A 14,398-nucleotide genomic window follows, 5' to 3' on the forward strand; every position below is an offset into this window, starting at 1 on the left:
ATAAGAGTGGACATTATAATGGAAATTAAAAGCAATAAAAACTAGGAAACTTGTCTTAGAGAACATTTGCGGTTTTAAACCACTTCGGTACATGTCATTTTAGGCCAAGTGAGGCTTGCCCTTCGTTTCGTTTGTCGGTTAGAACTATCCTAAATTCGCCACATTATGCCATTATCTAAAAAATAACTGTTAAAAATATACGTGTAGGATTATTTGAGGCTTTCGTGGATTTAACACTTGGCCAAAATTGAATTATTTGAAAGTAAAATATTTTAAATTTGACAAGCGTTCAGTTTCTAACAATCTTCATTTCTTGTTGAAACATCTGAATTCTTCTCACGGTAGTCTTTATCGAGTATAGGTTACAAATTCAATAATAAAAAAAAAAATATTTATAGAAGCCAGTAATTTGCAATATTATTTACTCTAAGCTCCAACATTGAGTTTTTTTTCAGTCTAATTAATCACCGATAAAAATAAATATGTGTATTTCGATGTAGGTGTAAGATGGTGGGCACGAAGCGCTCCTCGCGTGTGTGTGTGCGTGTGTGTGTGTTCGTGTGTGTGTGTTCGTGTGTGTGTGTTCGTGTGTGTGTGTTCGTGTGTGTGGGTGTGTGTTCGTGTGCGTGTGTGTTCTTGTGTGTGTGTTCGTGTGTGTGTGCGTGTTCATGTGTGTGTGCGTGTTCATGTGTGTGTGCGTGTTTGTGTGCGGGCGTGCGTGCGTGCGTGTGTGTGAGTGTGTGTGTGTGTGTGTGTGTGTGTGTGTGTGTGTGTGTCTGTGTGTGTGTGTGTCTGTGTGTGTGTGTGTGTGTGTGTCTGTGTGTGTGTGTGTGTGTCTGTGTGTGTGTGTGTGTGTCTGTGTGTGTGTGTTACTGTGTGTGTGTGTGTTACTGTGTGTGTGTTACTGTGTGTGTGTGTGTGTGTGTCTCTCTGTGTGTGTGTGTGTGTGTGTGTGTGTGTGTGTGTGTCTGTGTGTGTGTGTGTCTGTGTGTGTGTGTCTCTGTGTGTGTGTGTCTGTGTGTGTGTGTGTGTGTGTCTGTGTGTGTGTGTGTGTGTGTGTGTGTGAGTGTAAATGCCTGTACCGTGCTAGTGGCGCGCGTCGGCGTAGAGCGTGGTGGCGATGTAGGTGGTGGGCACGAAGCCCTCCTCACGCGTGTGGTGTCGCCGCACACGCGTCCAGCCGTCGCCCGCGTCCGTTTCCAAAACCAGCAGCCGCTCGCCGCACTCCATGCGCATCGTCGACCCCGTGCCGTTCGCTAAAAGAACCATATTTTATTTACTTATTTATTAATCATTACAGCCTATACAGTTCACTGCTGGACATAGGCCTCCACGAGTTTAGGCCAAAAATACCGTGAACTCATGTGTTTTGCCCATAGTCACCACGCTGGGCAGGCGGGTTGGTGACCGCAGGGTTGGCTTTGTCACACCGAAGACGCTGCTGCCCGTCTTCGGCCTGTGTATTTTAAAGCCAGCATTTGGATGGTTATCCCGCCACCGGTCGGCTTTTTAAGTTCCAAGGTGGTAGCTGTGGAACTGTGTTATCCCTTAGTCGCCTTTTACGACACCCACGGGAAGAGAGGGGGTGGCTATATTCTTTAGTACCGTAGCCACACAGTACACTTATTTATTAAAAACAATTATAATTTTGATAAACACATAATTTTATGACTCAACGTAAGTTACATAGGCTAGTTTACTTTGCTATTGATAGCATAGTGTATAAAACACATTTTGAAATTCCCCACCGTCTTTTTCTTCTAAGTTAAAACAAAATTTAATCAACTGATCTACCTAGCTACCCTGGGCACAGCTAAAACGGGTGCTCAAAAATAATATAGGAATAAACTCTTCCATTTAATTAAATTCAATCCCAAAACCTATATTCTGAAATCGTTGAGTTTTGGTGTTACAGCGGAGAATGTCATATAAAATTCAGGATTTGTCATAATTTATGTTAGTAATATTATCTACTTAGATATTTTTTGGCCTTTACGTTTAACTCATAATTTTGTCTCCAAAATTAAAATATATCGAAAGTAATAAAAAATAAAATAGAAAGTATGTACTCCTAAATTCCTCGTCCTAAATAGCGACAAACCTTCGAACGCATAAAGTGCCTTGCAATAGCCCAGCGGCTGTAGATCCGGCTCATAGTAGTAGTCGAAGTCGGACTCGTGGTCGTTGTCGTGGTCGTGGTCGTGGTCGTCGTGGTCGTCGTGGTCGCCGTTGGCGTGGTCGGCGTGCGCGGCGGCGAGCTCCCCGCCGAGGCCGGACTCGGGCGAGCCGCCGGCCGCGCGCCCGCCGCCGCCCGCGCCCGCGCCCGCGCCCGTGCTCACCGACGACTCCGACGCCGAGCGCGACAGCGACTCGCTGTTCGAGCCGATGCTGTGCGAACGTAACTCATGTTAGACACTCATCTACTGATGCAGATTGTGATAGCGTTTTAATTTACAACTAATGTACACCCCGTCACGTGAATAGAACCACCCTACTTTTCTGTTTTTATTAATCATGGCTGCGCTGGGGGGAAATTCGTTGATCGTATTCAAGCGACACCAGTGATCGTAGTCAAAGACACGCTGAGTGATTGAGATGTTAATCATAAATACTTTCCTAAATATGTTTATATTAATACTGTGAGACTGTGATAGGCTGAAATGATGATAAATGATGAAATATGCGATGACATAGACATAGTAAAAGCAAAGTCGCCAGAATATTTTGTCGATTCGGGAAAGGTATAAAAGATAAAACCAACTAAAAATTATTAAAAAAAATTATATTAAAAATACTAAGAATATTTTTTTAAGAACCTACTTTAAATGCCTCAACTAGATAGGCGAAGGATAATCAATTCTATTTTCTACACCATAAACGAATTATGTAAGCATAATACTAATAATAAAAAGTATATGGATCATAGACGTATCCATTTCTCTTTGAGAATTAGTTTATTGATTGAGATACTTAGTAATTTAAAACTGTTTTTGTCCAACTGTTTCCTGTTAATTTTTCTGATTTTTAGTAACTTGTTAGTTAGTGTAAGTTTTTACATTGTAATCTTTCTTACTAATACTAAAAAAAAAAAAAAAAAAAAAAAAAAAGCATCAATTATTTTTTCACTATAAAGTAAACCCTTCCCTCCCGACCCCGCACGCACCTGGTGGCGGGCGCGGGCGCGGCGCCGTTGGTCCGCGCGGCGGGGTGCGGCGGCGGCGCGCACACCTGGCTGTTCGCCTCCTCGAGCAACTCCTCGTACTTTCGTTTTTGCGTGAGCAACTTTTTCAGTTTATCACAGCATTCGTTCAATTGAACTGTCATAAAAACACAGTGACAAAATTAATATTATTTTTATTGGTACACGAATTTTATTGAAACGACTAGGGTGGGAACGAGCGTACGGCCCACCTGATGGTAAGCGGGTACCGCACTAGAAACATCGCAAGTTCGTTGCAGACCCTACCCCCGACCCTCCCTAGGAGCTCCAGCACCTTACTCGCTACAGTAACACAATACTATTTTTGAGCGGCATTATTTTAAGATCTTGTGTCGCGCTGCTTTAGATTTTAAAAAGGATATTATATCCTGCAGTACCCCACTTTAATGAAATAGTGACTATGACAGTAAGTTTTGTGACTTTCACGATTACTATGAACACTTTTACTATTACGGAACTCACCGCGATTGTCACTTTTTTGAAACTCCCGATCTCATTTGATATTTCGTTGACGTTGCAAGCACCTAGGTCACGAGTGAATCAATTGTCAAAATAACAATCTCGGCAAAACCCGTAATAGTGGAACTGTATGGTATAATAAATCACCAAGTGTCGGTATATATTCCTTATCTTGTAAAAGTTAAATATCAAAAAAAAAAAACTTGTGATGCATAAAAATATATATATTTAGGTATATAGAGAGGCCGTACAATGAGGTAGGGCACAGCAGGAATTTCCTGCTCAAAATATGCTCCATATTGCCCGACGAGCCCGACTGAGGTAGTATCTCGACCTTACAGAAGACCACAGCTAAATATGTTACTAGCAGTATCGTGTTCCGGTTGGTGAGTAAGGTGACCAGAGCTCCTGGGGGGGGGAATTGGTGATTGGGTCGGCAACGGGCTTACAATACTTCTGGTGTTGCAGGCGTCTATAAGCTAAGCCGTACGCTCGTTTCCTCACCTAGTTGAATTTAAAAAAAAATGCAAAAAAATATTCTAAATAAAATTGTTGACGCGATCAAACCTTCTACCGTCATTGGATTTCCTAGACTGGGATTTGTTTCGTATACACCTTTCATTTTCATAAGACCTTCCTTCGCAGCTTGTTCCTGAGTAACCTGAAATATTATTTCTATGTCAACTATAATTGTCTAAGAATAAGTTCGGTTCACTTAAACCGAATATAAAAATCATCATATCAAAAATTTCGATCTAGTAGGTACATCGTTCCATAGCCTAATTGGATAGAGCGCCGACACGGTCAGTCGGAGACGCGGGTTCGATCCCCGCTGGAGAGATCAATTTTTGATATGATATTCAAAAATGTTAAGAATAAATTGTTTCTTTATTCACTAAGAAATTTTTCAATTAAATATACGAATAACTATATCGTAGTTGCAAAACTCGAAAAGTTTTATAATTTATATCAAAACAATACAAAACAATGTTACCTATTTTTTAATTCCCGATTGCTGAATTGCGTTTTTATCCGTATGTACTCATACTTTTTTTGTATACAACCCTCAACAAGCTCAGTAGATATAGAAAACATAGATTTAATAAATATTTGCTTTTTAACTAGGCAGAAATTTTATTTCGTTACTTTGTAAAATATTACCTGCTTGGTCAATTCATCCACTTTCGCTTGAAGTTTCTTTTTCTTCTGATTCGGGGGCAGGTCTGAATAATCCTCCTTTCCGTCCACAGACATGTTGTTCTGTAGAAATTATATATCATTGGTATATCTCTACATAAACCGACATGTCCAAACAAATAACTGTTTTTTTTTATAATTTATGTATATATATAATATTAAAAAATATTTTCGACACAAAAAAAACATCACAACTAAATTTGCCATTGCAATTTAAAAAGAAAAATTAAATAAAATCCTTATATTATTGTACTCTATACAACTAGTCTTATTATTTGACAAGAAAAAAAAATTTGACGTTTAACAATAATAATAAAAACCACAAACAAAATAAAATATCAATTTTCAATATTCCCAAAGATAACTGTTTAAAAAGATAGCCTTTATTTGTGCAAAATACTCGTGTATTAAGTCGAAGTTCAAAGAGGAAACATGGAGACACAAGTATTAATAAAGCTAGCTAAGCAACCAAGGATGGATTTAAATTTGTTATTATCAAAAAAGTTAGATTTTTAATTAGTGTTATTGTTTTATAAATACACCCTATCACATTTAAAACAAAATTTAACTATATATAACTGTTGGTGATTCATTAAAAAAAAATCTCCCTTCCCATCAAACTGAATATCTTTAATGAAATAATAAAAATCATTAACAATAAAATCTATATTTATAAGATAAAATAATTAAACCATCTTTCCTCAAGGATATTTTTTCCAAAAGATCCTTAAGGGTCTCGGAAAAAGACATTAACCATTTTTATATTTATGTAATATATTGATGATCCAGTATTACTATTACTACTAAAAACAATTTTAAGTGCCAAATTTAATCCACTTTTACTTAGTTTCGGCTTTTATCAAATTTCTTGTAACCCACAAAATAAATTTATTATTAAGAGCCATTTCACAATTTTACGCTCTGCAAGTTTAGGTAAATTTGGTCGCATCGCGCGAGTCGTACGAGCCGCGCGATCTTTGTGCTAGTACGTATAGTGTGACAACCAAAAGACCATCGTGATCATTTTCTGATGTATAATAAATATTATAACTATGGTATAAAATGTTTTTTACATAATTAATTTGTTAAAAATTTCAAGTATGTTATATAACAACAGTCAATAAATTTAAAATAAAATTAAAAAAATCAATTTTATGAAACAATTTTTTTAAATTGATTTAGTTTTTTCAGTTTACGAATGAATCTAATATTTACGATATGAATAAAAAAGCATTCAATGACACCGACACCGACAAACATATTAATTAACAAATAACAAGACAAACAGATTGAAATGCCTATTTGTATTGATAGTGTGAGAAAAGAAAATTAAATTATACATTTGTTTACAGAAATTATCATTATATTATTTTACAGTCATTTTCGTAATATGTTTATTTTATTTATATTTTATTATGAAAGTATCAAATGCGTTTTATCCGCTATAACAACAGGCGCTTGGCGCGTGTGAGCGAAAGAGACGGCTGCTCAGAATTTGGCGTGGACCTTACCTCTAAGAGCGCTAGCGCTCGACTGATTTACCGGGCTTGATGCGTTCCAATATATACTATCTTTTTATTATTTAATATAAAATGTATTAAAAATGATTACATCTTTTAATTATTTTTTTTGTATTCCTTAATGATGTAAGTTTACTTTGATGAAGATAGTTCGTTAAAATTTCTTAGTTTTCTAAGAGTAATATCGCTTTTAAAATTGTACTTATTTGGAAAATATTCGTAACTTTAAATTTTTTTTATCGTTTAATAGAGATACAAATGGAATAAAATTCTATGATAGTGGACAACAAAATTATATTCCACATATTATGATATTTTTTTAAAATGGTTTCAACGTAGAGGTTATTGAAAAGTAGGACTTCAAAGTATACATTGCGACCGTTTACCCAGGGAGGAGGCTGATGAAAAGGTTAATAATTTTGTACACATAATATAAATCAAAATTCTGATCTGACTATGGACTACAACAAAGGTTGCTCTATTATATTTCAAGAATATAAATTACATTATTGCATCCAACACTGAGATTAACGACGTCAAAATATTACAATTTCGCGGATTGTTACCGATTTTTGTGAAATGGCTCTTAAATATATAAAGAGTATCATTCTCGTGTGAAACATCATTCACTATCCTGTGCATTTTCTTGTGCGTATACGTGACAGAGTTCTGCCAGTTGAACCCGGTAATGTGCTATAAAGGTACAAAACAAACACTCCATTATATTGTAAATATCTTAACCCTAAAATTGTCAACAATTTTAATTAGCCACATTCTAAACGAAGTGCGTGTGAACAATACATTACGCTAGTGACCAATAGCCGATATACCGACACACAAGACTGACCTTGAAGGAGTGGCACGCCTCAATAATCTTCTGTAGCCAAAGCATTAGGCAGCGAGCACGAGACGAGGAAGCAAATAAAATATATTAAATAAAGAATAAGAAATAATAGAACGAACGACTTTAACCGCTCCAGAGGAAAGTAGTCAATTAATTTAAAAAATAAAAAAAAATCATGAGGTTGAAATTTGGAAAACATTTTTAGGGCTTATCGATACGCTCAATGTTAGTGTTTATATTTCATAAAAGTTTTTATATGTACATAAATCATATACAGCTTGATCTTAGATTTTTTTAAATTCCTTTTTATAATTTGTAACTAAATTAATTAAATCAAAATCAGAAACAACAAATAATAGATTTTGGGGATTTTTATTGTCGTCATCGTATCGTAAGACGGCTTAAAAAAATTAGCTATAAATGGATTTCATTAACATTTATACGTCGTGTCTACTAATTACTAAAGATTAGTATAACATGTTATTTGTATAATTTCACAAACAAACGAGCGTATCTCAAGGCAAACAAAGTTTAACAAAAATGGGTTTTAATCGTGTTGTTACAATGTTTTAATTAAATTGAAAACGAAATATGAAAAAATATAAAAAGCCTGGTGTCATGCATAACTTACATCCCCACCACCGCGGGTCAACTTACTTTATTCCGTGTTAGACGGCCGCCGCCAGCCAATAATATGTATGGATGTTATGAACCCGAGTTAGGTAGGGGTCGAGGGATAAGACAAAAATATATTAGTATCTCCAAAGTATAACAAACAAAATAAATGTAAAACATATATAATAAACCGAACATATTCCCAACATGCAAATATAATATATCATTTAAGCACTTTTAAGCCCGCAACAGCTCTTCAGCCTAATATTATAAAACGTAAACAATCTCAATTTAAAATTTCAAACATACATTACAATAATCTACACTACACTTTTTATAAAAACTAATTAATGTTAATTAAAATATAATACTTCATTCAAAATACCTACCAACAAATACAAAAAAAATGTACTTAGATGAGAAGGCAGTAAATAAAAATAATTAACATTAGATTTTAAAATTCGTGTAAAATTCAAAAAATACATATAGCTTAATAATATAAGTTAAATTTCAATATGCCATTTTATTTACATACTTCTCAATCGAATAAAAAAATCTACATACAAATCTACAACGACGCGATACAAATCGATCAATCATACTAAAACCTCGCCTTATTGGATCTAAATGTAGATTACGCTAATAGGTCTACACATTCGAATCTAGAACATTCGCTATAATCCGATTAAATAAACAACCTCATCGCTTGTACCTGAATATCGATTACATTATAGTCTGCGTAGTTAGGTATAACTTTCGATATGATCCGGTCAAATGTAAAAGGTCTCACCTTATTGGAGCTGAATATAGAGAGCAGGCCGCCTCGCTTCTTGATCCGGTTGCCGGAGACGGTGCCGCGCGCGGCGGTGAGGTGGTTGTGCGCGTGCGTCGTCGCGGCCGAGTCGGTCGCGTCCGCGCCCGTCGCCGGCTCGAAGCGGAAGTCGTCGGGCGGCACGAAACCAGATTTATACCTCTCTATCACTAGCTGTGTATCCTGTAATAATAAGACAATATTTAAAAAAAAATTAATCCATACCACGCGACTGTTACCTAAGAGACGAGTATTATATTATCTACCTTAGTACCGTATTTGTATGTTAAGCCTATTTATTTATTAACTCAAGTTATACGAAAGATATGACATTTTAAAGTGAGTAAATTCGATATAAAAAGTCTTTCCATATAAAAATACAGAAGTATATTTAGTGTATCTTTTTTTTATGTCACTAGGTCGGCAAACAAGCGTACGGCTCACCTGATGGTAAGAGATTAGCGTAGCCTATAAACGCCAGCAACACCAGAGGCATCGCAAGCGCGTTGCCGACTCAATCCCCAATCCCCCAGGAGCTCTGGTCACCTTACTCACCAACAGGAACACAATACTGCTTGAAAACAGTATTATTTAGCTGTGATCTTCCGTAAGGTCGAGGTACTACCCCAGTCGGGCTGCTCCATATTTTGAGCAGGAAATTCCTGCTGTGCCCTACCTCAGTTATGTGTATCTATATGTATGTGTATGTATGTCTATAGATATAGTATCGCTTCAGCCTGTAATATCTCACTGCTGGGCATAGGCCTCTTTCCCCATATATGACAAGGATCAGAGCTTAATCCGCCGCGCTACTCCAATGCGGGTTGGCGAAGATATTCCCTACTATGAGTACCGATCGCTATCAGATGTACATGATAACAAGTATATATCTGTATGTAACATACAAATGTCTAGGCTTGATATGACACGTGTATAAAACTAATTTTTGTCGTATTTAAATATGTATTATCTTTTATTTATCTTATGAAGAAACTATTATAGTTTTCTATGAATAAGGAAACAAATATCAGATATATATTTATATTACAATACTAGCTGACCCGGCGAACTTCGTATCGCCTAACACAAACTTTATCGTATGGTATTAAAGTTCAAATTGACTTTTAAGTATTATCACAAATCTTTTGTATGGGAGTATAGAAAAGTGTTGTTTTTAGACTTCTTAAGGAAATTTAATTTTTTTTTTTTAATTTTTCTCTCCGTAAGAACCATCCTCGTACTTCAAGGAATATTTTAAAAAAAGAATTAGCGAAATCGGTCCAACCGTTCTCGAGTTTTGCGCTTAGCAACACATTCAGCGATTCATTTTTATATTATAGATAGATAATATTGAGTGTCATGAAAATCCGTGTTTTTAATATACAATCTACGTAAATGCGCTTTTGATTTTTATCACAATGATAGACAATACAACTACTAAAACAATACAATACACTACACTACAATTTTAAAATAAAAAATAGCAAAAATATTTCTTGTAAAGATATAATTATGAATGGACAACATTTTAAATATTATTTATGTTTATGTTATGAAATAATCGATAAATAAGTTTATTATTTATAATGTGAATTACAGTTAGAATAATGACAATTGAAATATAATTATTATATTGTCTTGTCACTATGTTTACTGCATATATTCATTAGCATATCATCATCAGATCATGTAGAACAGTATGGGTGCTATTAATTTATATAAATACTGGCTGACCCCGCAAACGTCGTTTTCTATATACCTATGTTCTAAACCCCCTTAATTCCGTCTCCCTTAGGGGTATGAAAGATAAGACTTACCCGATATGCACACAAAATTTTATAAAAATCGGTCTAGCAAAAAGAATTGTAAACAGAAAGAAAATAATTGTGATATACGCACTATTACGCGCGAAACGTACATTTACTACTAATTGGATAAACTTCGCGGCCACGCCACCATTTTGGCTTTCATTTTTTTATGCAACTGATGGTAAGCGATTACCGTAGCTTATAGACGCATGCAACACCAGAAGCATCACTAGCGCGTTGCCGACCCCAAATCCCCCAGGGGCTATCCCAAATCTCCCCAGGAACTCTGGTCACCTTACTCACCGACAGGAAAACACTAGTTGAAAACAGTATTATTTAGATGTGTTTTTCTGTAAGGTCGAGGTACTACACCAGTCGGGCTACTCATATTTTGAGTAGGAAATTTCCTGCTATACCTCAGGTAAATATTTATTAGTTAGATGTAAATAAACAAAATGTTGTGATTTCAAATATTTTCTTTCTATTTACTTGTATTTTTCTTACTTCTTAAAAATGTTATAGTATCTTAGATCAAATCACATCTTTTGTTTACAGGGATTATTTACAAATTTACAAGTATTATGTGAATTTAAACAGACTATAATATTGTGTTAAACATAAAAACATTTCAAATATATTTTTTAATAAAATTTATTTTTCCTATTCTAAATAATGTCCTAATAATAAATCAGACATACCATGTACGTCGTAATATTGGATAGTTTAATTTGTTATAAGTCGCGATTAAATACGTATCAATAATTTTGTAACTAGTTCTCTAAGCATAAATGTAATTATTTGAATAAATAATTCCCCAATTCTTAATTATCATTTATAATGCAGCTTGTTCATAATGGGCACTTTCAGCAGACGAGCATTATGAATAATGACAAATTAATTACCTAGTCCATAAAATACACATCAAGCTATCTACCAGTAAAAGTACGTCAAATTTCACGATAAACTAAGTACAAATATTAGATAATAATAATACAAAGAATAGGTGAATGAAAAATCATCATATGTCAGGAAGAAGTGAAGAAAATTTACCTCTTTTTCATTAATACTCTTAGCCGCTTGCTCCATTCCGTCAAGGCACTGCATTATAATGGGGAAGACCTTTCTTTCGACATCCACTGAACTTAACATGAAATTTTTTATATTCTTTATCCTTTTTTCATCTAAATCCTGTAATGAAAATAAAATATTTTTTAATAAATTATTCTTAAAATAAAAAAATAAAATAAAAATAATTACGTGTCACAAATAATTTATTTAATTCGTAATAAGTACTAAGAACACTATTATTATTAACTAGCTGCTCGGACATACTTCGTTCTGTAAATATATATCTGTATATGTGTGTTATAATAACCTTTCATGGGCTTTAAGGAACATACAAAAAAAATGCCGAATTGGTTGAGCCATTCTCGAGTTATGCGCATACAAACATTCATTTTTATTTATATAAGATAAAAAAATAATCATAAACGTATATTATATTACAAAACGTTTAAACAAGGCGACAATGCAGTTTTGTTATGGTCCAATTATATATTTATTTCAAATGACTGACCCGCTTTCGGGTACAAGTTTAAATTTCAAGATTACCTTTTATATTTCTATGGTAGCCCTACAAGTGACCTAGTTGGCGTAGCGCCAGAGTGCAATCCGTGGGCGCCTCCGAGACATTTCACAGAATCGTGTCAAAGTTTAAATTACTTCCTATTATTAAACATTGTTATGTAAGCATATGATTCGAGCCAAATAGGCCGTCCAATGGAAACGGAAATATTTTATTTCTAAATTGTTTACTTTTGCTTTTTTATATGAAAAATAAAATTGAAATTAACTCTTCGCTGTCGTAAAACATTAATATACGTAACATTAAGTGACGGATATATATAGATGAAGCTTCAAACTCTTCGCTTATCGTGTCTGGCGACAAATTCTTTTGCGTCTCTTGGATGGATGTAAAAAAAATAAAAAGATATTTCAACGTAAAGTACTCAACAAAACTTTTATAAGTAGAGTTAACAATGACGCTGAATTCCGCTAAGCACTCATTTTGTTTAGGTAAATACCAAAGGGTAGTTGACTCATTTACCAACGAATGCTGTTTATGTAGTTCGTTTTTTCCTCAAATTAACCCGGGTGAATCTGCGGGGCACAGCTCGATCGATTCGATTATAACAAAGCTACCGAAGGCGACGCACCTGCAACTGTTTGAAAACGTGCGGTAGCCTCTGTTCATAGTGCTGCCGCTGCGCATCGTTCGTCTTCCGCAGCTGGTCCATGTACTCCTGCTTCGCGTCCTCGCACGCCTGGCTCCGGAGCTTCATGTTCGTCTTCTGTTTCTCCACTTCCGCCCGGCTGCAACGAGAAAATAAACATTTGTACTTATGTACTTAATTATTACTCAGTGGCCGTGCAGTTGTCATATCGAAATCTCGACATCGACGTCATACAATTGTTATAATACATAGATTAAATTTACAGAGCAATGTGTTTGTTATCCCGTACTTCTATTGTAATATAAACTTCTATTCATCGTATATTGAACACGAAAATTATTATCACTTACATAAACATAACGTCTGCAGAATATTTTGATAATTACATAATATCCGGTAAAATTATATACTATAAAATTAAGTCAGGTGGAGAATTAAATAATTAGAAAGGTAATTATTTAATTATATAATTACGATTATTACGTAACCAACGTCATGCCTATTTAATTAATATACATTATAAAATTATTATTTTTTTGACCATTTAATAATGGATCGTTACGTTAAAAAATTGTATATTAATTACGATATTAAATTAAATTAATTTAATAATTTTTGATAAATCGTTCGAATGATAAATTCAATTTGAGAATCAATTTATTTACTTTATAGAATAATGTTACAAGTGTGCAATAACAACTTGTTTTTTTCTTTGCGACGTGTTCAAGCGATTACCTTTTCGACTTTCACTCGTATTTCGAAATGACTTTTTTCCAAACAAAGTCGACTTTTATCGATATAATATTTACATATGCATTTGTTTGGTGTGTTTGTTTATTTGTTTGAATGCGCATCAATATCTAATGATTCAATTTTAAATATAGTGTATGCGTTATGAAGCCTTATTATTATGAGTTAAGCTTTGAAATATAACATTACAACTTATGAAAGCGGACAGTAACTGTAAATATTAACTTCCATACATAACCAGATAAGAGTCAGTAATAAGAAAAAGTTTCTTATCTATAAATATTTAAAGTACTTTTATTTCTTACTTACTTAATCTATCCACAATTGATAATTCCTGTACTCATTGATAACATCACAATAGTCACAAAGAATTTCTTTTATTTATGAAGCAATCTGATTTCTAAACAAGATAAAATTTCTATCAAATCTAAATAATTATAATGAAACATCTCTCAATATGCCTGTAGAAAAAGTAATAATTAAAGTTTCACACTTTACTCACAAAAATACTACGAAACCTGTTAAGAGAACACATTAACCTGAACTCAATATATACTTATTTTTTAACGCGGTTAATGAACCCTACTGTCATAGTAATTATTATTGTAATAAGCGCAGGTACACACAAGTGTACTAGCTGTACTGCGTGTTAAGGATACGGTAAGCGGGTCAGTAAGCTTTTGTCTTCAAACTGCATGCTTTATTAACGTCATACTCTTGGGACGTAGAACAAATCTTGTCATTAAGATACTAACTATGCAAAGAAACTCGATTGAGATTAAAAATAGGCGTCTACCCTCTGTAAAACCTCGAGTGCACTCGACTCCCTCGCGCGTTTTATTTAAAGAATAATAATTTTTCATCGTGTCGCCGTTTTTTTTTTTTTGTACGTTGATGAAAGGAGGCAAACGAGTTAACGGATAAATCATACGACAATATT

The 14,398-nt window shown here is 34.4% G+C and overlaps 1 protein-coding gene across 1 annotated transcript in view; it reads right to left on the bottom strand.

Annotated features, from left to right (window-relative positions):
- Window positions 1-14,398, bottom strand: part of LOC123665371 (formin-binding protein 1-like) — a 58,240-nt gene that overhangs the window by 1,417 nt on the left and 42,425 nt on the right. Inside the window, exons 6-13 of the mRNA XM_045599685.1 lie at window positions 12,691-12,847; window positions 11,525-11,662; window positions 8,646-8,849; window positions 4,841-4,939; window positions 4,247-4,340; window positions 3,164-3,317; window positions 2,102-2,388; window positions 1,083-1,256 (exon numbers count right to left, since the gene is read on the bottom strand). Of these exons, the coding sequence (XP_045455641.1) occupies window positions 1,087-1,256; window positions 2,102-2,388; window positions 3,164-3,317; window positions 4,247-4,340; window positions 4,841-4,939; window positions 8,646-8,849; window positions 11,525-11,662; window positions 12,691-12,847 (1,303 nt within the window). The 3' untranslated portion in view covers window positions 1,083-1,086. The remainder of the gene's footprint in view (window positions 1-1,082; window positions 1,257-2,101; window positions 2,389-3,163; window positions 3,318-4,246; window positions 4,341-4,840; window positions 4,940-8,645; window positions 8,850-11,524; window positions 11,663-12,690; window positions 12,848-14,398) is intronic.

Source organism: Melitaea cinxia, chromosome 2 (assembly GCF_905220565.1).
Source record: "Melitaea cinxia chromosome 2, ilMelCinx1.1, whole genome shotgun sequence".
Classification (NCBI taxonomy): domain Eukaryota; kingdom Metazoa; phylum Arthropoda; class Insecta; order Lepidoptera; family Nymphalidae; genus Melitaea; species Melitaea cinxia.